Source organism: Bombina bombina, chromosome 4 (genome assembly GCF_027579735.1).
Source record: "Bombina bombina isolate aBomBom1 chromosome 4, aBomBom1.pri, whole genome shotgun sequence".
Classification (NCBI taxonomy): domain Eukaryota; kingdom Metazoa; phylum Chordata; class Amphibia; order Anura; family Bombinatoridae; genus Bombina; species Bombina bombina.
This window is the reverse complement of record NC_069502.1, coordinates 747,304,268-747,325,937: the sequence shown is the minus strand read 5'-3', so window position 1 is coordinate 747,325,937 and position 21,670 is coordinate 747,304,268. Positions and strand designations below refer to the sequence as shown.

The window sequence follows — 21,670 nt, the reverse complement described above, 5'->3', positions numbered from 1 at the left end:
CCCCTCAAACTCAATAACTGAACGTAATAGTAATACCTAACAATATATACAAATTAATTGTGCAGTGCCATATTTCACATTGATTTGTGTAAATATTGCCAGTTAAAAAAATGGGCAACATAAGGGCAGCACAGTTTCTAGAGAATATATATATATATATATATATATATATATATATATACAGTATATATACATACATAACCAGGAATGGAATCTGCACTCTCACAAACACTAGACAGCTAGCAGGGTGCTGGTCATTAATGTATCTGGAACAAGTTACTTAAATATTAATCAGTGTTCCTCCATGAAGTATTTACCTTGTGGGCCATAATCATGTAAGTGTACTATATTGGTGGGCGTAGCAGAGGTGTGGCCAAAGTTTATACATGCGTCCGTACATGACAATCATTCCTGGGACTGAGTACCTCTAATAGTAATTTAAATTACTATTAGAGGTACTTGGTCCCAGGAGTGATCGTCTTATTCGGATGCATGAATATACTTTGGCCACACCTCTGCTACGCCTACCAATATAGTACATGCGCGGGATGCACATAGGACACTTTACATGATGTAAGTGCAAACTAATAGTGACACAGGCTGCACGATTAACACTCTGATTATTGCTATGGCCCCCCAGCCCTTGGACACTCAGTGCAGTTGCACCACCTGCACTCGCAATAGTTCCACCCCTGTTTAGACCCCTTATTTGAATGCACCAATCCTGCTCTTTCAAATGAGTGGTCCTGCAGCTGTAGCTCATTGTCACTGCAATGACAAATACCTATCAGCGTTGATTCTATAATAAATATCATAAGACCCCTCACAATTCAAATAAAGGGTTTGATGTCCTTATAGCTATGACATGATTGCCATAGTAAGAATGATAACCTGACAGTAACTGCTTACCATCTGTAATACAGACATCCCAATCTGCAAAAACTCATTCAGGGAGGTGGGTTCACCTGCTACTGCGCCACTACCCCCCCTCCCAGTTATATATTGGACACCTTGAAACCCTAAATAAGATAGGGACTAATCATTAAAGTAGCTTCCCACTAAAGTCACATTTAAAAAATGTAAGTAGCTTTATTGGAAAAACACATACAACAAACCTATTTTTCAGTGATCGTACGCTTGTTGAATGCTTAAATATTTCTCTTGTAAGGTGTATCCAGTCCACGGATCATCCATTACTTGTGGGATATTCTCCTTCCCAACAGGAAGTTGCAAGATGATCACCCACAGCAGAGCTGCTATATAGCTCCTCCCCTAACTGCCATATCCAGTCATTCTCTTGCAACTCTCAACAAGCATGTAGGTAGTAAGAGAGAAGTGGTGAAACGTAGTTATTTTTTTCTTCAATCAAAAGTTTGTTATTTTTAAATGGTACCGGAGTTGTACTATTTTGTCCCAGGCAGAAAATAGAAGAAGAATCTGCCTGTGATCTCTATGATCTTAGCAGGTTGTAACTAAGATCCATTGCTGTTCTCACACATAACTGAAGAGAGAGGTAACTTCAGCTGGGGAATGGCGTGCAGGTTATCCTGCTATGAGGTATGTGCAGTTAAAAATAATTTCTAGAGATGTAAATGCTAGAAAATGCTGCTGATACCAGATTTATGTGAGGTAAGCCTGAATACAGTGATTTAATAGCGACTGGTATCATGCTTACTTTCAGAGGTAATACTCTTATAGATTTGCAATATAAAACGTTTACTGGAATGTTTAAGCATTTTTATATATACTTTGGTGATAAAACTTTATTGGGGCCTAGTTTTTTTCCACATGGCTGGCTTAAATTTGCCTAGAAACAGTTTCCTGAGGCTTTCCACTGTTTTAACATGAGTGGGAGGGGCCTAATTTAGCGCTTTATTGCGCAGTAACTTTTACAGACTGAGACATCCAGCTTCCTCCAGGAGTCCCCTGAATGCTATAGGACCTCTCTAAATGGCTCTTAGGCTTTCCAAAGTCGTTTGTTTGGGAAGGTAGGATCACAGCAGAGCTGTGGCAGTTTGTTGTGACTGTTAAAAAACGTCTATATCGTTTTTTTGATCCGTTTTTTGAACTAAGGGGTTAATCATCCATTTGCAAGTGGGTGCAATGCTCTGTTAGCTTATTATACACACTGTAAAATTTCGTTCGATTTACTGCTTTTTTTCACTGTTTTTCAAATTCTGACAAAATTTGTTTCTCTTAAAGGCACAGTACCGTTTTTATTTTTTGCTTGTTAACTTGATTTAAAGTGTTTTCCAAGCTTGCTGGTCTCATTGTTTAAACATGTCTGACATAGAGGAAACTCCTTGTTCATTATGTTTAGAAGCCATGATGGAACCCCCTCTTAGAATGTGTACCAAATGTACTGATTTCACTTTAAGTAATAAAGATCATATTCTGTCTTTAAAAAATTTATCACCAGAGGAATCTGACGAGGGGGAAGTTATGCCGACTAACTCACCCCACGTGTCAGACCCTTTGACTCCCGCTTAAGGGACTCACGCTCAAATGGCGCCAGGTGCATCTAGTGCGCCCATAGCGTTTATTTTACAAGACATGGCGGCGGTCATGGATAATACACTGTCAGCGGTATTATCCAGACTACCTGGGTTTAGAGGAAAGCGAGACAGCTCTGGAGTTAGAAGAAATACAGAGCATACTGACGCTTTAAGAGCTATGTCTGATACTCCCTCACAATATACAGAAGCTGAGGAAGGAGAGCTTCTTTCTGTGGGTGATGTTTCTGACTCAGGGAAGAGGATTCAACCTGATTCTGATATGTCAACATTTAAATTTAAGCTTGAACACCTCCGCGTATTGCTCAGGGAGGTTTTAGCTGCTCTGAATGACTGTGATACAATTGCAGTGCCAGAGAAATTGTGTAGATTGGATAAATACTATGCAGTGCCGGTGTGCACTGATGTTTTTCCAATACCTAAAAGGTTTACAGAAATTATTACTAAGGAATGGGATAGACCAGGTGTGCCGTTCTCTCCCCCTCCTATTTTTAAGAAAATGTTTCCAATAGATGCCACCACACGGGACTTATGGCAGACAGTCCCTAAGGTGGAGGGAGCAGTTTCTACCCTAGCTAAGCGTACTACTATCCCTGTCGAGGACAGTTGTGCTTTCTCAGATCCAATGGATAAAAAGTTAGAGGGTTACCTTAAGAAAATGTTTATTCAACAAGGTTTTATTCTACAGCCCCTTGCATGCATTGCCCCAGTCACTGCTGCTGCGGCTTTCTGGTTTGAGTCTCTGGAAGAGGCTTTACAGGTAGAGACCCCATTGGATGACATACTTGACAAGCTTAGAGCACTTAAGCTAGCCAATTCTTTTGTTTCTGATGCCATTGTTCATTTGACTAAACTAACGGCTAAGAATTCTGGTTTTGCTATTCAGGCGCGCAGGGCGCTATGGCTTAAATCATGGTCAGCTGACGTTACTTCAAAGTCTAAGCTGCTTAACATTCCCTTCAAGGGGCAAACCCTATTCGGGCCTGGTTTGAAGGAGATCATTTCTGATATCACTGGAGGAAAAGGTCATGCCCTTCCTCAGGATAGGTCCAAATCAAGGGCCAAACAGACTAATTTTCGTGCCTTTCGAATCTTCAAGGCGAGTGCGGCATCAACTTCCTCTAATGCAAAACAAGAGGGAACTTTTGCTCAGTCCAAGTCGGTCTGGAGACCTAACCTGACCTGGAACAAAGGTAAGCAGGCCAAACAAAGGTAAGACAGCATGAAGGATCGGCCCCCTATCCGGTAACGGATCTAGTAGGGGGCAGACTTTCGCTCTTCGCCCAGGCTTGGGCAAGAGATGTCCAGGATCCATGGGCGTTGGAAATTATATCCCAGGGATATCTTCTGGACTTCAAAGCTTCCCCTCCAAAAGGGAGATTTCACCTTTCACAATTATCTGCAAACCAGATAAAGAGAGAGGCATTCTTACACTGTGTTCAAGACCTCCTAGTTATGGGAGTGATCCATCCAGTTCCAAAGGAGGAACAGGGACAGGGATTTTACTCAAATCTGTTTGTGGTTCCCAAAAAAGAGGGAACCTTCAGACCAATTTTAGTTCTCAAGATCTTAAACAAATTCCTCAGAGTTCCATCATTTAAGATGGAGACTATTCGTACCATCCTACCTATGATCCAGGAGGGTCAATATATGACTACAGTGGATTTAAAGGATGCTTATCTTCACATTCCGATACACAAAGATCATCATCGGTTTCTCAGGTTTGCTTTATATAGACAGGCAGTTTGTAGCTCTTCCCTTTGGATTAGCTACAGCCCCAAGAATCTTTACGAAGGTTCTGGGGTCACTTCTGGTGGTCCTAAGACCGCGGGGCATAGCAGTGGCCCCTTATTTAGACGACATCCTGATACAGGCATCAAATTTCCAAATTGCCAAGTCTCATACGGACATAGTTCTGGCATTTCTGAGGTTGCATGGGTGGAAGGTGAACGAAGAAAAGAGTTCTCTATCCCCTCTCACAAGAGTCTCCTTTCTGGGAAATCTAATAGATTCTGTAGAAATGAGGATTTACCTGACAGAGTCCAGGTTATCAAAACTTCTAAATTCCTGCCGTGTTCTTTATTCCACTTCTCGCCCTTCGGTGGCTCAGTGTATGGAAGTAATCGGCTTAATGGTAGCGGCAATGGACATAGTGCCGTTTGCACGCCTACATCTCAGACCGCTGCAACTCTGCATGCTCAGTCAGTGGAATGGGGATTACACAGATTTGTCCCCTCTACTAAATCTGGATCAAGAGACCAGGGATTCTCTTCTCTGGTGGCTATCTCGGGTCCATCTGTCCAAAGGTATGACCTTTCACAGGCCAGATTGGACAATTGTAACGACAGATGCCAGAATTCTAGGCTGGGGGGCAGTCTGGAACTCCCTGAAGGCTCAGGGATCGTGGACTCAGGAGGAGACACTCCTTCCAATAAACATTCTGGAATTGAGAGCGATATTCAATGCTCTTCAGGCTTGGCCTCAGCTAGCGACAATGAGGTTCATCAGATTTCAGTCGGACAACATCACGACTGTGGCTTACATCAACCATCAAGGGGGAACAAGGAGTTCCCTAGCGATGTTAGAAGTCTCAAAGATAATTCGCTGGGCAGAGATTCACTCTTGCCACCTATCAGCTATCCATATCCCAGGTGTAGAGAACTGGGAGGCGGATTTTCAAAGTCGTCAGACTTTTCATCCGGGGGAGTGGGAACTCCATCCGGAGGTGTTTGCACAATTGATTCATCGTTGGGGCAAACCAGAACTGGATCTCATGGCGTTTCGCCAGAACGCCAAACTTCCTTGTTACGGATCCAGATCCAGGGATCCCAAGGCGACGCTGATAGATGCTCTAGCAGCACCTTGGTCTTTCAACCTGGCTTATGTGTTTCCACCGTTTCCTCTGCTCCCTCGTCTGATTGCCAAAATCAAGCAGGAGAGAGCATCGGTGATCTTGATAGCGCCTGCGTGGCCACGCAGGACTTGGTATGCAGATCTGGTGGACATGTCATCCTTTCCACCATGGACTCTGCCGCTGAGACAGGACCTTCTACTTCAAGGTCCTTTCAACCATCCAAATCTAATTTCTCTGAGACTGACTGCCTGGAGATTGAACGCTTGATTTTATCAAAGCGTGGCTTCTCCGAGTCAGTCATTGATACCTTAATTCAGGCACGAAAGCCTGTCACCAGGAAAATCTATCATAAGATATGGCATAAATATCTTTATTGGTGTGAATCCAAGGGTTACTCATGGAGTAAGGTCAGGATTCCCAAGATATTATCTTTTCTCCAAGAAGGATTGGAAAAAGGATTGTCAGCTAGTTCCTTAAAGGGACAGATTTCTGCTCTGTCTATTCTTTTGCACAAGCGTCTGGCGGATGTTCCAGACGTTCAGGCATTTTGTCAGGCTTTAGTTAGAATCAAGCCTGTGTTTAAACCTGTTGCTCCGCCATGGAGCTTAAATTTGGTTCTTAAAGTTCTTCAAGGGGTTCCGTTTGAACCTCTTCATTCCATAGATATCAAACTTTTATCTTGGAAAGTTCTTTTTTTGGTAGCTATTTCCTCGGCTCGTAGAGTTTCCGAGTTATCTGCCTTACAATGTGATTCTCCTTATCTGATCTTCCATGCAGATAAGGTAGTTCTGCGTACCAAACCTGGGTTTTTATCTAAGGTGGTATCTAATAAGAATATCAATCAGGAGATTGTTGTTCCATCATTGTGTCCTAATCCTTCTTCAAAGAAGGAACGTCTATTACACAATCTTGACGTGGTTCGTGCTTTAAAGTATTATTTACAAGCTACTAAAGATTTTCGGCAAACATCTGCTTTGTTTGTTGTCTACTCTGGACAGAGGAGAGGCCAAAAGGCTTCGACAACCTCTTTTTCGTTTTGGCTTAGAAGCATAATCCACTTATCTTATGAGACTGCTGGCCAGCAGCCTCCTGAAAGGATTACAGCTCATTCTACTAGAGCTGTGGCTTCCACATGGGCCTTTAAAAATGAGGCTTCTGTTGAACAGATTTGCAAGGCGGCGACTTGGTCTTCGCTTCATACCTTTTCAAAATTCTATAAATTTGATACTTTTGCTTCTTCGGAGGCTATTTTTGGGAGAAAAGTTTTTCAGGCAGTGGTACCTTCCGTTTAAGTACCTGCCTTGTCCCTCCCTTCATCCGTGTACTTTAGCTTTGGTATTGGTATCCCACAAGTAATGGATGATCCGTGGACTGGATACACCTTACAAGAGAAAACATAATTTATGCTTACCAGATAAATTTATTTCTCTTGTGGTGTATCCAGTCCACGGCCCGCCCTGTCATTTTAAGGCAGGTATTTTTTAACTTTAAACTACAGTCACCACTGCACCCTATGGTTTCTCCTTTCTCTGCTTGTCTTCGGTCGAATGACTGGATATGGCAGTTAGGGGAGGAGCTATATAGCAGCTCTGCTGTGGGTGATCCTCTTGCAACTTCCTGTTGGGAAGGAGAATATCCCACAAGTAATGGATGATCCGTTGACTGGATACACCACAAGAGAAATAAATTTATCAGGTAAGCATAAATTATGTTTTTAGAATACGAAGTTTAATTACGTGCAGTAAATAAGGTAGTATTTGTGTTTTTATCTTATTAGAATCAGTAGGGCATTTTGGTTACTGATGCATGCTTTGAGGGTTCTATAACGTCCCAGCAACTAAAGGCATTCCTTAAAGAAACACTTTTCCGGATTTGGGCCACATTGGATCATGGTGCTTGGAGTTTCAGAGAGATTGCATTCCATTTGCTAGCACCAGGGAGCCGCTATTACAATCAGGGAGACTCCCTGAACTACATGAAGAGTTGGGATGTCTGGTAATAGATCATAGATCAAACTAGTAAAAGATTTTAGGAATCACAATAAATGGGAAAACTGGGTGAATGTACAAATGTGTGATAATTTGTTAAATTTTATATAGGAAGATATTAGGTAGAACTATTTTATTGATAATTTGCTATGGTGAGTGTGGAGAGGTGCAGAAACATGAATAAATTGTCAAAATGAGTTAAGATACGCCCACCCCTCTAATGCCTATCTCTACATACCCCCCAACTGTCCCGATTTTCGCGGGACAGTCCCGATTTTAGGGGTCTGTCCCTCTGTCCCGAGTTGCTAGCCATCTGTCCCGAGTTGCCCCAGGCATTTAAAAAAAAAAAAAATTTTTTTTTTTTTTTTTTTTTTAAATTCTATTGGGCCCATACTCAGAAGCAGCTGGCTTTGCTCTCACAGGGTTAGATACCTGTTATATTCCCTGTGGAAAAGGAATGGTGTGTGGGTTAAGCAGGAGTAAGAAGGCTGTATACACTCTGACCACGGGTAATGGTGACCTCTCTAACCTACCTCTGGTAATGATGATATCTAAGCCCTGGTGATAATATTAGCATGCCTTCAGTTTTATACAATGAGCAGTGGCAGCCGCAGACTGCCAGCTAATGTGCTTGCCAACCCCAGGACCCCATACAATGAATTACAGATACCCATATATGATGTAGTGTGTGTGTCTATCTAACTGTGTGTATCTGTATGTATAAGTTTATGCTATGTAGTGTGTGTGTCTGCATGTATAAATGTAAGCTATGTAGTGTGTGTATGTGTATCTGCATGTATAAGTGTGTATCTGCATGTATAAGTGTATGCTATGTAGTGTGTATGTATCTGCATGTATAAGTGTATGCTATGTAGTGTGTGTGTATCTGCATGTATAAGTGTATGCTATGTAGCGTGCTACTGTGCATTTTTGCTGACTTTAAAGGCCAGAATCTAGAATATTAATGGGGAATGCAGAGAGTAGTTTTAAAGAATTTATTAATAAATGTGCAATTAAGATAAAAATATTTAGCAATGTCTTTGCAAAGGCTAATTAAATACAGCGCTCACATAGCCATACCAGTGGTTTGAGCTTGTGTTTGATTTGCTGCCTAAGTGTATTAAAATATATGACTTTATTTAGAATTTTATTTTTATTACTTTGGTCTTATGATTTTTTAAGCCCCGTCCACCACATTTCAATTTTTTTGCAGGGGGGGGGGGGGTGTCCCTCTTTTTAATTTTGAAATGTTGGGAGGTATGTCTCTAGTATCATATTTATATGGTTAGATATTTTATACAGACATCTCCCAAAAACTCATTTCAGGGAGGTGGGTTCACCCGCTACTGTGACGCCCCCCCCCCCCCCCCCACAAGTGTTATATAGTAAGATAAATAAATAAGATAGAGACTTATCATTAAAGTAGATTCCCACAAAAGTCACATTTTAAAAAGTAGCTTTATTGCACAACCACGTACAATAAACCTATTTTCCAGTAATCGCTTGTTAAATGCTTAAATATTTTAGAATACGAAGTTTAATTACGTGCAGTTATTAAGGTAGTGACTGTGTTTGTGTTTTATTTTATTAGAATCAGTGGGGGCTTTTTGGTTATGCATGCTTTGATGGTTCTATTTCGTCCCAGCAACTAAAGGCAAACTTTTCCAGATTTGGGCCACATTGGATCATTGTATTTAGAATTTCTGGAAGATAGCATTCCATTTGCTGGCATCAGGGAGCCGCCTAAACTTCAGGGAGAGTTGGGATGTCTGTTTATAGCTACCCATTTCATGTATAAATTGCAAGATAGTACATAGTGCCACAAATTATACATTTTCAGTTATCAATTTTTAATAAAAATTAAAGATAAAAAAATACAAAGTTTTTGGTTGTTTTGGGAATGTGAAGTGATACTAAACGTGGAAATAAAGTTTGGGTTTGAAATACTTTGGAAATAATGACTCGTGCTGTTATGAGTTAAGGGGCTGCTACAATTATTATAGATTCAAACGACAATAGAACACAGAGAGACAAGCTACAATGCAATTGATCAATTTGAAATCTAATAACTTTAACTTGCCGCGCAGTCGCGGAGTTATGTAAGGCCGTGTCGGGTGCGCGCGCAGCTCTGAGAAACCAGCGCAGGAAGGCCGCCGTGGCTGACGGAGAGAAGATGGACGGGGATTTTTTGTTAGCTCTCCGGCTGCAGGAACAGTACGATCAAGAGGAGGCCCAGACTCAGCGGAAATACCAAGATGTCAACCCTAGCTCTCCCCGCGAAGTGTTACATAAACCGGTTATGGCAGTCACGGGGACAGCGAGATCTAAGGAAATGTCTGTGGTAGACCCGTCTTGGGAGATGATTGACCCAAACCCCGACATACGGGCTTTGTTTTTGCAGTTCAACGATATGTTTTTTTGGAGTAAACTGTCCGGTGTGGAGGTGAAGTGGAGCCCTAGGATGACTCTGTAAGTTATGGGATCGCACGGCAGAGAAATTGGGAACCGTGTACTTGGTCTAGGGTCAATATTATTTAATAGTTTGAGTGATCAGAATTATTCTGGATACAAAGTTTAATATGGTGTTTGGGGGTTCAGTTAGTAGAGATTTCGTTATCCAGGGGCCGTTTTCATACAGTGTCATGGTTATTCTGGATACATATTCGTGTTTGGCCCGGATAAATTAGGAGTTGATGGTTATGTAGGTGCTGGGTCAGCGTATTGGGTTATTTATAGCAGCCGGGGAGGTGTTTTGTTAGATGTTGGTGGTCCTGGGGCTATTTAGGGTTGTCAGGGGGTTCAGTGCGTTATTTAGATCCATCTTAGAACCAAGGTTAGTGTGAGGCCAATGCTATTTTAGTATAGATTTTTAGAGCAATCTGAAATGGTTTGCTAAAACATTTATGTTCAATTCACTGGCTTTTGTAATGAGTGAAAAAGCCCTATGTTAAATTGACCCATGATACTTTGTAGTAAATTGATCATTTATGCTTATTTGCAGCATGTCAATAATTGATCTTTATAATTCATAATGATAGGCCATACTTTTAAATTTGTTGTCAACTTCCTGGTAATGGTAGTAGGGTATTGAAGCACTAGTTGATAAGCCTGCCAGAGGGCAGTCTGTGTTGAAAATACACCCCCCCAAGCTACAAAAAAATAGAAATACAGAAAAAAATAAACAAAGCTAACAAAAATAATACAAAAAGGGCATTCAGATCTTTTTTTCACTGCCCTTAAAAGGGCATTCAGCTCTTTCCAGATTTGCCCCCCCCCAAAAAACCTAATCTAAAAAAATAAAAACCCCTAATTTAAAAAAAAAAAAAAAACTAACACTAAAGCCCCAAATAGGTATTCATGGTTTCAGAAGTCCGGCGGAGAAGGCCTTTTTATTTTTTATTGTAATGTAGTAACTTTTTTTTTTAATTGTAATTAAGGGGTTAATTTAGGGGGTGTTAGGTTAGGGGGCTTACTCATTAAATTTAGTTTTTTTGCATTGTGGGGGTTGGCGGTGTAGGATTTAATAGGTAAATTAGGTTTAATGCGTTGCGGGGGGTTGGCGGATTAGGGTTAATAGATGTATTAGGTAGTTTGCGATGTTTGTGGATTTAGCGGTTAAAATTTTTACTAAGTAGTTTTTTTTTCTTTCTTAATACTTCGTACGGGCGCTTGTTGTTTTTTCTTTAAATACTTATTGCAGGCGGTTAGGTGTTTTTTCCATACTTATTGCGTTAGTTTTTTTTTTGTTTTTATATATACTTATTGCGTTCGGTTCTTTCTTTTTTTTTATTCTCAGTTTGCCTTCGGTGCATTCTTTCACCACCCTGCCATTTTCAGAATCCACTTTGTTGCATCCAGGTGAATTTTTTTCTATTGGCTGCCTCGCGCTGCCAACATTCCTTCGCTGCATCCAGGTGAATTCTTTCTGTTGGCTGCCTTGCACTGCCAACATTCCTTTGAGGATGTGTGCGCAACTGCCAACAGCGACGGATATTACAAACGCAATTATAGTATAGATTTGTGTATTCACCCTGTCTATATCATATGACAGTAATAGTGTTTCTACAAACTCATATTGAATATGAGTGACAATGGTAGATTTCCTTTTTTTCCTGATAGTTAGATTTAGTTGGTTGAGGTATCTTTTGCATATATTAATGTGAGTGCAAACTTTACTGAGCATCAATGTCATACTATGCTGTGTGGCATAAGTGCTTTAAAAAAACATTTTAAAAATACTGCTTTAGCTTTTTAAACCCTGAGATTTGTACCTGGTGCCAATATAGTCAGCTGCTGATTGGCTTCTATGCTTTTTGTCTGTCAATCAAGCTCATGTACTTGAGTGTACCTACCAGTTTAAAGGGGGATTGTAAACTAGATTTTTCTTTGCATAAATGTCTTGTAGATAATCCATTTATATAGCCCATTTTTTTTGTAACAATGTATATTTTTGCTTATTTTTATATAACGTGCTGATTTTCAGACTTATACCAAGCCCCAAAGTATCAGAAGTAGTCTGAAGTCTCCTGTTTGTGTAATGGGTCTTTTAATATGCGGGGGGGTCTGCTCTTCCTGCTTTCTCAGCCCCTTTTAGTGGGTGTCCCAGCCTAACCTCATCATCAGTGCTAAACTAGGAGATTCTAAGTACATTTTTAAAAGGTTTTATACTGGATCTTTAGATCAGTATCTGTTCATATTCTTTATAGTAGTGTCTATTACATGCAGTTATATGAAAATTTGGGTAGACTGTCTCTTTAAAGGAATATGTAACCCATTTGTTTTTCTTTCATGATTTAGCTAGAGAATACAATTTTAAACAACTTTCCAATTTACTTCTATTATCTATTTTGCTTAATTTTCCTAGTACTATTTGTTGAAAAAGCAGCAATGAACTACAGGGAGCTAGTTAACGCACTGTGTGAGCCAATAACATGATGCATATATGTGCAGCGTTCAATTAGCAGCTCCTGAGCCTACCTCAATATCATTTTCAACAAGGGATAGCAAGACAACTAAACAAATTAGATAACGAAATTAAATTGGAAAGTTGTTTAAAATCACATGCTCTCTGAATCATGAAAGAAGAAAAAAAAAATTGGGGGTCATGTCCCTTTAAGTATACACCAAGATTGTCTCTGTAGGAGTGTGGGGGGAAAATGGTCTAGTCCACTGGTTTTTAAACCTGCCCTCAGGTCTCACTAAAAGGCCACATTTTGTGGATATCTGAACTAGAGCAGGGCTCGACAAACCCAGGAGCCCGGGAGCCACTGGCACCTAGAATTTTACCCCTGGCTCCTAACTTTTTTGGTTATTCTCCATATATCTATATACATATCCAACTGTCTGGCTCCTAAAAATATGCCTGGCTCATAAATATTCTTACTGGCTCCTAATTTTTGAACATATTCGTCAAGCACTGAACTAGAGCACAGGTGAAACAATCAGCTGATTAGTAAACCTGGTTATTTTACCTGCTCTCATCCAAGGTAATCCAGAAAACCTGGACTGTTAGGGAGGCTTGAGAACAGGTTTGGAAACCAGTGGTCTAATATCAGTTAAAAATCCAGGGCTACATTTTGTTTGTGTATTCTTGGGAATAAATATATTGTCTTGTCTTTTCTAAATCAGCCTATGATTAAGCGCCACTAGGGGGTGCGAAACGCGTCAGGCCGTCTGTCCCTCTGTGTCATTCTATCTGCTGTATTGCTGTTGATATTTCTAAGCCTATTTTTCTTTTGTTCGGCTTATGTTTATCAATAAACCTTTTTTGCTTTTTACCCCCTAGTAGTGCCTGCCTTTTTCTCCTATAAATATATTCAAACCTATTCAATTAATACCTGTTGTATAGAGTAGAATTGCATAATAAAACGACAATGCAATAAGTCTAAATTTCAAATGAGCATTGTTTTTGTTTTGTTCTGACAATTTTGATTTTTTTTTTTTTAATTTGCCTGCATTATATAACAGCTATCAGCCTATCCCAAAACACATATATATACATATATATTGTGAACGCTTGCACATGTTTGTTCAGTAGGAGCTAGTGCCTCATGTATACTCTATCTGAATCATGAAAGAAACATTTTGATATTGTGTAATGGAGCTTTTGTTGGAATTTCACATATGGCTTCACATAATACTGCGCAGTCATTTATACGACATGAGTGTCGGACAGCAGCCTTTGTTGGTTGTTAGTCTTCTGTTTAAATAGTTGGTTTGGAGAAAATTAAAGGGACATTAAACAATTTGAGATAATAATATAAACTGTGTGTGTGTATATGTGTGTGTGTATGTGTATGTATATGTGTGTGTATATATATATATATATATATATATATATATATATATATATATATATATATATATATATAATGTAGCAAAGAAGCACTCACTGAACGATTCCAACTGTGACAACAGACTTTAATTCAAACGAGTGACGTTTCGGGACAGTAACAGTCCCTTCCTCTGACAAGTTAACAATGTGAAAAAGCAGGCCTTAAATAGGCTCCAAAATTACCCTCCCCACGAGTGTGACCAATCATGGTCAAGATTACAAAACCTATCTTACCCAGTGACCAATAGTAATCAATAATGCAATAATACAAAACAAGTGTAACTAGTGAATTAAAACATAAGACCCCGTGTTGCTAATAGAATGGGGGGAATAATCTCAGTCCAACCATATACACAAGGCAGCTAAATAGCTTTAAAATTGTAAACAAAGTGAGAAAAGGGAACAAAAATAAGGGGATCGTAATCTAACCAATCGTTGTAGTCCCAGCCATAGAGATCGTAATTCCACCAATGGGCAATCATCTAGCCTATGGGAATCATAATAGCACCAATCATCGTCCATATGACACTCAGTGTCCGATGCGTCATAGCTATATGCTTTCCAGTTACGCCCACCTGTCACTGGCGATGCCTGTTTATATATAGCAACAAGGGAAAAACCGATCGCTGTTTGTCAGTCATAGACAAATACAGCACTGGGACCGCCCTTAGTTACACAGCATGAGATCAAGTAATATAGCTGATTCCATACAGAATTAATGTTAGTGTTACCCTCTTAGACACCTAAGGAATACCACAGTGAACCTAGTGCTGTCTAAAAAAATGACGAAAACTAACCTATCAGCGGTGTGTCCACACCCCCGTGGGCGTGACAAAACATCGGTAGATACTGCCTGTATCTATATGTCAGCTTAAAAATGTGCTCACCTAATAGGATCATACCCTTATCACTCATCTGTAGAGGACAAGTGATATCTCTCTTAAATCACTCACATTGACCGACAGTGACAAACATGGTTGTCAAAAAAGATGACGAAAACTAACCTATCAGCGGTACGTCCACACCCCCGTGGGCGTGACAAAACATAGATACTGCCTGTATCTATATGTCAACTTAAAAATGTGCTCACCTAATACGATCATACCCTTATCACTCATCTGCAAATGACAAGCGATATCTATCTTAAATCACACACATTAACCAACAGTGACGAACATGACTATATTAATGTAACATTACTATGATCGTATTAGGTGAGCACATTTTTAAGTTGACATATAGATACAGGCAGTATCTGTTTTGTCACGCCCACGGGGGTGTGGACGTACCGCTGATAGGTTAGTTTTCGTCATCTTTTTTGACAACCATGTTTGTCACTGTCGGTCAATGTGAGTGATTTAAGAGAGATATCACTTGTCCTCTACAGATGAGTGATAAGGGTATGAGCCTATTAATAATCATCAAAGCGAGAATGTGTTCAGAACAAAAATCCCCAAGTGCTCTAAACGTGTATCGAAGCACATAAAGGTGGGGAATTCAGGTCCCAATAATCTGTGTATCAATTTTTGGACCCCGGTCAGTGTGAAAAGTCACTCAGATTGGTACAGAGTCCATTGTCCCATGGAAAGAGTAAAATCCCATTCAAAGTGTTAAAGTATGTCCCAGAGCCTAGTAGTCACGGGTGGGAATGCCAGTTCACAATGTTATAAGATCAACTCTTACCCTCCACTACGTTGGTGGGGTGCCTGGGAACACTTCCGTACTTCTCCTCGAATGGGTCGATGAAACCCTTCCTAGGGGGTGCAGTCTGTGTTTCCCTTCTCGGCGTGCTTCAGAGAGATCAAGCGTGGAGACGTTTCCTTGGTGCGTCACCCGTGACGTTGCAAGGCTAAACCAACTGGTATTTCCTGGGGGGGAGGTATAAACCAAAAGGACAAAGAGCCGGTTCTGTATCCCAAGAGTGGCTAAAGCAGGTAGCTGGTGCAAGAAAGCGGTAAGTCCAACCGCTAAAGAAACATAAAGTCAGAAGGAAAAAATGCACCAATGAGGCGTAGTTTCTGCTGCAGTAAGAATGTTTATTGTACAATCCAGAAGTAATGTACAAACAAAGTCACAGTGGAGAACGCCTGACGCGTTTCGCGCATGCGTAGATGCGCTTCATCGGAGGTTAATTAGAATCTAATTGTGACAGCTTTTAAACGAACATTCTACCAATCATTTGTGAGTTTGAATATGAGCCAATGGTGTGACTGCCCAGTGCAGCTAATATATGCATAAATCAGTTCAATGGTGAGCGGAATATGTTGGTTTTATTTTTATTTCCATAAAATATAACCGCACTGGGATGTCAGACCAGAAAAAATTCTTCCTGGCTCATATTAGGCATACTCATATGTATAATCAATATTCAATATATTAACAGGAAATGTATATATTCTGAGATATCCAATAGTGACAGACAATGAATCTCTAATTGAAATTGACATATAGGCTAAAGACATATGGTGAAAAATTGTGTATAGTATAAATACTTATACTTAACGTGAGACACTTGCTATCTTATATGATTCTTTCATAATGTCTGCCTAAAAAATGACTAGTCACTACTAGTAAAACATAACGGAAAAATCTAACAAAAAAATATGAAGAACATCATGTCATAAAAAATATATAAAAACTAAATACATATACATCGCTCATATTCAGAAAAATATAAAAAATATAGAATAAAAAATATAAATAAAATTCAAATGACTCACTAATCAAACATTCAATTCCTATACTCTATTATACAATACCCTCAAAATGATGTTAGTACTAATCCTATATAGTTAGGGCAAGATTTACACTGATTAAACTATTTATAATTGCCCAGTAGCCTAATAAGCTGGAGCTTAGTCTACTGTCAATATCCAAGGTCAGCTAAACAAGTGGTCCTGGATAGTCATCTCAAGTAAGTGTGTAGTCAGTAATTGAGTATAAAATATAAAAATAGAATGAATAATAAAGAATAAGGCAAAATAGGTCTGGGAAGGGAATAAAGAAATAAAACATATAAAATATACCATAGAACAAAGAATAGAATAAAATAAAGCTAGGAATGAGGTTAAAATTCAAGTTCAAACTTCAAAGGGAAGACCCTAAGATATAATATAGTATATCAATAGTAATGTACTCTTCTGTGTATTTAACATTCTAGGATCATATTGTATGTTCCAAGCTTATATTGAATAAATTGAATAAAGATAGGAGGGGTCATAGAAATAGGAAAATGGCCACTAAGATATGATAGAACTAGCAAGACTTTAACCAATAGACTATGTCATTAGATGAAGTTGTATGATTGGTAGTGTGTTATGTATTCTATTTTTAAGTCTATGTTACTATTCTCAGAGGTGTTACTTATACAAATAGATCTACATCTAATCTCCTATTTATACCATGGGGGTATCTAGTATCTAATCTAAGTATCCAAAATACTTCTCTTTTGAGTAGTTTGGCTGTTTTGTCCCCTCCTCTTGCATTGTTTATGATTCTTTCAATGCCAGTAAATGAGAAGTAATCAGTGCCTATACCATGTTGGCGAAAGTGTTTCGCTACGGGGGTCTTAGGCTCTTTTTCAGTTAAAGATAAGAGATGCTCCCTAATTCGATCTTTTAGTGGGCGTGTCGTAATCCCAGTATATTGCTGAAAACAATATTGGCATGTGACCAGATAGATGACATATTGCGATGTACAATCTATCCTCTGTCTAATTTTATAGGTTTCTTTTGTATTCATTGATGAGAATGTATTAGTTTTTTGTGTGTATTCACAGCTTTTACATGGTCTGTGACCACATTTAAAGAAACCTGGGTTTGGGGTTAACCAATTATCTGTAGATTGTGGTTTATCTGAAAATTTCTTGCTAGTTATATCACCCAATGAAGGTGCTTTTTTTGCTACAAATTTTATCCCTTTGGATACTATTTCTTTTAAAGTGTCATCACTTTTTAGAATCGTGAGATTATTATTGATGACTTTACAAATTTTGTAGTACTGATTGCTAAACTTCGTGGAAAAGACAATGTTGTCATTGTCAAGTCCTCTGTCTTTTTTATTAAACAGGCTGTTCCTTGGTAATCTCTCAATTTCTTTATTGATATTAAGGAGTTTATGTTTATTATATCCTCTTTTAATAAGTCTGTCAGTTAGCTCTTTAGCCTCTGCTTTGTATAAATCTAGATTAGAACAATTCCTACGAAGTCTTAGGTATTGTCCTTTGGGTATCCCCTTTTTCAGGTGTGGTACATGACATGAATCTGCTCTAAGGATGGTGTTCCTAGAGGTCGGTTTTCTATATGTAGATGTAATAATATTTAAATTAGAATAGTCAATACTGAGTTTTAAATCCAAGTATTCAATTAATTGGACATCACTCTTATAGGTAAAACTCAGATTCATATTATTAGTGTTGATATAAGATATGAACTGTTCTATGGTATGTTCATTATTTTTTTTTGTATCCCAAATTATAATGAGGTCGTCAATAAAGCGACCGTATAATATAATGTTGTTTTTGTATGGGAAATCAGCTGTAAAAATCTTATTCAGTTCCATGTACCCCATATATATGTTGGCATAAGCCGGGGCGAATTTAGCGCCCATGGCCGTGCCACGTTTCTGTAAATAATAATTGCCCTCATGTACAAAATAATTATGTTTCAATAAAAATTCTGCTGTCTCTACGACATAAGTAATGAAACCTGTTTCAAAATCAGTGTGTCTTAATAGCATCTCATTCAGAGCTGTTAATCCTGCTGTGTGGGGGATACTAGAATATAGCGCAGCTACATCAATTGTAAGCCAGGTATATCCATTCTTCCATTTAATGTTACTTAATTGTTGGATGAGGTGACTACTATCTCTTATGTATCCAGGTAATGTTTGTACAAGTGGTTGTAACAAGTGGTCCAGCCAGCCTCCAAGCCTCTCACACAGGGAGCCCTGGCTGGCCAAAATGGGTCTTCCAGGTGGTTTAGAAAGGTTTTTATGTATTTTGGGGGCTATTTTGAAATTTGGTACAGTAGGGGTTTCAACCAATAGGAAAGATCCTGTGTCATGTATCCATATTCACTGGCTGTGTCTAAGTGACTTTTCAGTTGTTTGCTGAAAGATATGGTAGGATTAAAAGTTAATTTTATATATTGATCACTACCTAATACGATCATACCCTTATCACTCATCTGCAAATGACAAGCGATATCTATCTTAAATCACACACATTAACCAACAGTGACGAACATGACTATATTAATGTAACATTACTATGATCGTATTAGGTGAGCACATTTTTAAGTTGACATATAGATACAGGCAGTATCTATGTTTTGTCACGCCCACGGGGGTGTGGACGTACCGCTGATAGGTTAGTTTTCGTCATCTTTTTTGACAACCATGTTTGTCACTGTCGGTCAATGTGAGTGATTTAAGAGAGATATCACTTGTCCTCTACAGATGAGTGATAAGGGTATGATCCTATTAGGTGAGCACATTTTTAAGCTGACATATAGATACAGGCAGTATCTACCGATGTTTTGTCACGCCCACGGGGGTGTGGACACACCGCTGATAGGTTAGCTTTCGTCATTTTTTTAGACAGCACTAGGTTCGCTGTGGTATTCCTTAGGTGTCTAAGAGGGTAACACTAACATTAATTCTGTATGGAATCAGCTATATTACTTGATCTCATGCTGTGTAACTAAGGGCGGTCCCAGTGCTGTATTTGTCTATGACTGACAAACAGCGATCGGTTTTTCCCTTGTTGCTATATATAAACAGGCATCGCCAGTGACAGGTGGGCGTAACTGGAAAGCATATAGCTATGACGCATCGGACACTGAGTGTCATATGGCCGATGATTGGTGCTATTATGATTCCCATAGGCTAGATGATTGCCCATTGGTGGAATTACGATCTCTATGGCTGGGACTACAACGATTGGTTAGATTACGATCCCCTTATTTTTGTTCCCTTTTCTCACTTTGTTTACAATTTTAAAGCTATTTAGCTGCCTTGTGTATATGGTTGGACTGAGATTATTCCCCCCCATTCTATTAGCAACACGGGGTCTTATGTTTTAATTCACTAGTTACACTTGTTTTGTATTATTGCATTATTGATTACTATTGGTCACTGGGTAAGATAGGTTTTGTAATCTTGACCATGATTGGTCACACTCGTGGGGAGGGTAATTTTGGAGCCTATTTAAGGCCTGCTTTTTCACATTGTTAACTTGTCAGAGGAAGGGACTGTTACTGTCCCGAAACGTCACTCGTTTGAATTAAAGTCTGTTGTCACAGTTGGAATCGTTCAGTGAGTGCTTCTTTGCTACATTTTATCTACTATCTCACAGCACCCTGACAAGCTGCAGAAGTTGGTGAGAGTGCACTTACACCATCGCTTGAAATATATATATATATATATATAATTTAACAATATACGTTCATTATTTATTTTGGCCCTTTTTTCCTGTAACTCCATTCTGAAATTTGTAAGCACTTCAGTTCCTGTTAGAAATGGAAGTGCAGAACACTATTCTATTCTGCACAGCCATTAGCTGCACACTCTAGTGACCTATTTGTAACTGTCTCTAATTGGCCACAGTAGATAAAAGTAACCTAAGTTACAACATGGCAGCTCCCATTGTTTTATAGACATAAAAACCTTACATTTATTTTGTCACTATTTAAACAACTAATGAGACTTTAAATAATAGATTTACATGTTGTTCTCAGACTAATCTTTTCTTTGGATGCATCGTTCTATCCCACATTTATTTAGTGTTTAATTTCCCTTTAAAATAAAAGCAATATAATGATTTTGTAAATCATCATTATCTTTCAGGTGTGCTGGGGTATGTAGTTATGAAGGAAGAGGAGGCTTATGTTCTGTTCGGCTAAGTGAGCCACTTCTGAAATTAAGACCAAGGAAAGACCTTGTGGAGGTAATATTTTAAAATATAATTATAAACATAATAAAGATTAGTGCTCCCAGCAATTAATGATCAAAAGATACATGTGTTCCAAGTAAACAATATTATGGTGTGTAGACTTTTCAATAATCAGTACCTAAAATAACATGTCATGTTAACATGATATCAGTCACTTAATTTGAACAGTTGTAGTTTTTTTTTTTTCCCCATTTACTGATTATGCTAGGGTGTTAAGTGTTAGAAAACGGCTTATACCTTACAAAAGGGTACAAAGACATACTTATTGTCACCAACGTCCAATGCACATACAAATATGCCAGTTGGTGTTCATATCCACATCTTAAAGGGACACGGAACCCAAATTTTTTCTTTTATGATTCATATAGAGCAAGCAATTTTAAGCAACTTTCTAATATACTCCTATTATCAATTTTTCTTCGTTCTCTTGCTTTCTTTATTTGAAAAAGAAGGCATCTAATCTAAGGAGCCAGTCAATTTGTGGTTCAAAACCATGGACAGCACTTGTTTATTGGTGCTGTCCAATCGGCAAGGACAACCCAGTTTGTTCACCAAAAATGGGCCGGCATCTAAACTTAAATTCTTGCCTTTAAAATAAAGATACCAAGAGAATGAATAAAATTTGATCATAGGAGTAAATTAGAAAGTTGCTTAAAATTGCATGCTCTATCTGAATCATGAAAGAAAAAAATTGGGTACAGTGTCCCTTTAATAAACTACATAATTACATGTATTTACTTAATTGCTTTGACTTTTTAAAAGGGCTAATCTTGGTTGCTCTTATTTTTTTGTATTTTTTTTTATTTATTTTTTAAAAGCAGGACCCATTATTTCAGGGAATTACATCAGGATGCAAATTATTTACGTAACTTTTTTTTTTTTCTCTTTCAAGATTCCCTAAATTTGTTTTTACAAATCGGCACCTTTTGGCATATTTCTTTGGTTAGCCACATATATGATTCACCTGAAAACATAGGTATACATCTGATTTAAAATAGGGGTCTCATGACATCTTTCTATATTGTACAG

The 21,670-nt window shown here is 38.7% G+C and overlaps 1 protein-coding gene across 1 annotated transcript in view; it reads left to right on the top strand.

Moving 5' to 3' along the window:
* The first annotated feature begins 9,478 nt into the window (after positions 1-9,478).
* Positions 9,479-21,670, top strand: part of SPRTN (SprT-like N-terminal domain) — a 66,872-nt gene continuing 54,680 nt past the window's right edge. The window contains exons 1-2 of the mRNA XM_053711004.1: positions 9,479-9,824; positions 20,536-20,635. Coding sequence (XP_053566979.1) covers positions 9,529-9,824; positions 20,536-20,635 — 396 coding nt within the window. The 5' untranslated portion in view covers positions 9,479-9,528. The remainder of the gene's footprint in view (positions 9,825-20,535; positions 20,636-21,670) is intronic.